The following is a 1,988-nucleotide window of genomic DNA, read 5'->3' on the forward strand; positions in this document are numbered from 1 at the left end:
CCTATGACTTGTCACATGAAAAAAAATTGCCATGAGGCAGAAGACAGTAATGGGAAAATCCTACCAGTATAAGACAGTTTATGTTAATAGGTTCAATTGATGACTTATTTTGAAATCATTGTGATGTTCGTGTTTGCTCTGATTATCAGCACACCCACCTTGCTAGAATCTCATACTATAACCTTGGGTATTTTCTTCTTTAGATATTTTCTTTCTTAAAAATGCCCTATATGTATATATCTAAATTTGGAGTTACTATAGCGATTCGGAACACCACCATTTACTATAAATATTATATCACTTAAAATATTATATGGCAACTTACTCAAGAGAATTAATTGAGAAATTTCCAAATACCACACACTTGAGTATTTTATTAGACTAAATTATTGGAAAGACAGGTACAGGTGAACAGCAATGCAAGTAAGGGACCCAGTCAACTTTGAGTTAAGTAAGAATGAGTCTGTCTAGTCTTATGTCATATTAACACAAGCCATAGTAATTTGGGAAGAGAGAACCTCAATTGAGAAAATACTCCAACAGACCGAACAAGCCTGTTGCATTTCTTTCACTGATGTTTGATGAGGAAGGGTGGTCCTGGGAGCAGTCTGAGAAAGCCAAATGAACAAATTAGCTAGTGAACAGCACTCCTTCATGGCCTCTGCATCAGTCTCTGCTGCCCAGTTCCGTCCCTGAGTTCTCACCCTGCAGTCCCACCCTGACAGACTTATAAGCTCTAATATGAAGCAAACCCTTTAGAACATTTCTTTCCCATGCAACTTTTGGCCTTGGTGTTTTTTCACAATAATAGAAAACTTAACTATGACACATACCAATGAAGTCCATGAAATGAAATCTAAACTCATTAAAATATTTTTGCATGGGTTATATTGAAATTGTGCCTTCCTGTGAGTATAAAGCAATGCGTATTTTCCATATGTGTTAAATGTGTTAGTAGTTGTTTGGGTTTTTTCCTTTTATTTTCCCTTATTTTGTTTTATGTAGACTTACTAGGGACAAAAGGAGAGATGAAGAACCAATCTGTAGAGATTATATTCATTTTGCTTGGATTGACAGATGACCCTCAGCTACAAATTCCAATTTTCCTGTTTCTGTTTTTCAATTACATCTTGAGCCTGATGGGGAACTTAGTGATCATCCTTCTCACCCTGATGGATCCTCGCCTCAAGACTCCAATGTACTTCTTCCTCCGGAATTTCTCCTTCTTAGAAATTGCATTCACAACTGCCTGTATTCCACGGTTCTTAATGAGCATTCTCACTGGAGACAGAACAATTTCCTACAATGCATGTGCAGCTCAATTATTCTTCTTTTTTCTCTCACTAATCACAGAGTTCTACCTCCTGGCTGCCATGTCTTATGACCGCTTTGTAGCCATCTGCAGACCACTACACTACCCCATCATCATGAACAGCAAAGTGTGCCATTTACTGGTTCTCAGCTCTTGGGTAACTGGGTTCTTTGTCATCTTCCCCCCTTTACTTTTGGGACTCAAACTGGATTTCTGTGCCTCCAAAACAATAGACCACTTCCTATGTGACACGTCCCCTGTCCTGCAGCTGTCTTGCACAGACACACGTTTCATAGAATTGATGGCTTTCGCCTTAGCTGTCATGACACTTATCATCACCTTGATCTTAGTGATCCTCTCCTACACACTCATCATCAAAACCATCTTAAAGTTCCCTTCAGCTCAACAAAGGAAAAAGGCCTTTTCCACCTGCTCCTCACACATGGTTGTTGTCTCCATCACATATGGGAGTTGTATCTTCATGTACATGAAAACATCAGCCAAGGAGAGGGTGAGCTTAAATAAAGGTGTAGCTGTGCTCAACACCTCTGTGGCCCCTTTGCTAAACCCTTTCATTTACACCCTAAGGAACCAGCAGGTGAAGGATGCTTTCAAACAGGTGCTTCACAGAATGTGTTATTCCCAAAACAGTGAATTAAGATTTAGACCTAAATAG

General features: G+C 39.3%; 1 protein-coding gene across 1 annotated transcript; it reads left to right on the forward strand.

Annotated features, from left to right (window-relative positions):
- The first annotated feature begins 1,016 nt into the window (after positions 1-1,016).
- On the forward strand, positions 1,017-1,988 carry LOC110303057 (olfactory receptor 6C6-like). The gene has a single exon (XM_021173959.2). The coding sequence runs from the start codon at positions 1,029-1,031 to the stop codon at positions 1,986-1,988; it is 960 nt and encodes a 319-aa protein (XP_021029618.2). The 5' UTR covers positions 1,017-1,028.

This window comes from Mus caroli, unplaced genomic scaffold (assembly GCF_978045245.1).
Source record: "Mus caroli unplaced genomic scaffold, Mus_caroli_1 scaffold_9, whole genome shotgun sequence".
In the NCBI taxonomy this organism is placed as follows: Eukaryota; Metazoa; Chordata; class Mammalia; order Rodentia; family Muridae; genus Mus; species Mus caroli.

What these genes read in the sequence shown, in the direction of transcription:
- LOC110303057 (XM_021173959.2), top strand. Translation starts at nt 1,029, where the DNA reads ATGAAGAACCAATCTGTAGAGATTATATTCATTTTGCTTGGATTGACA.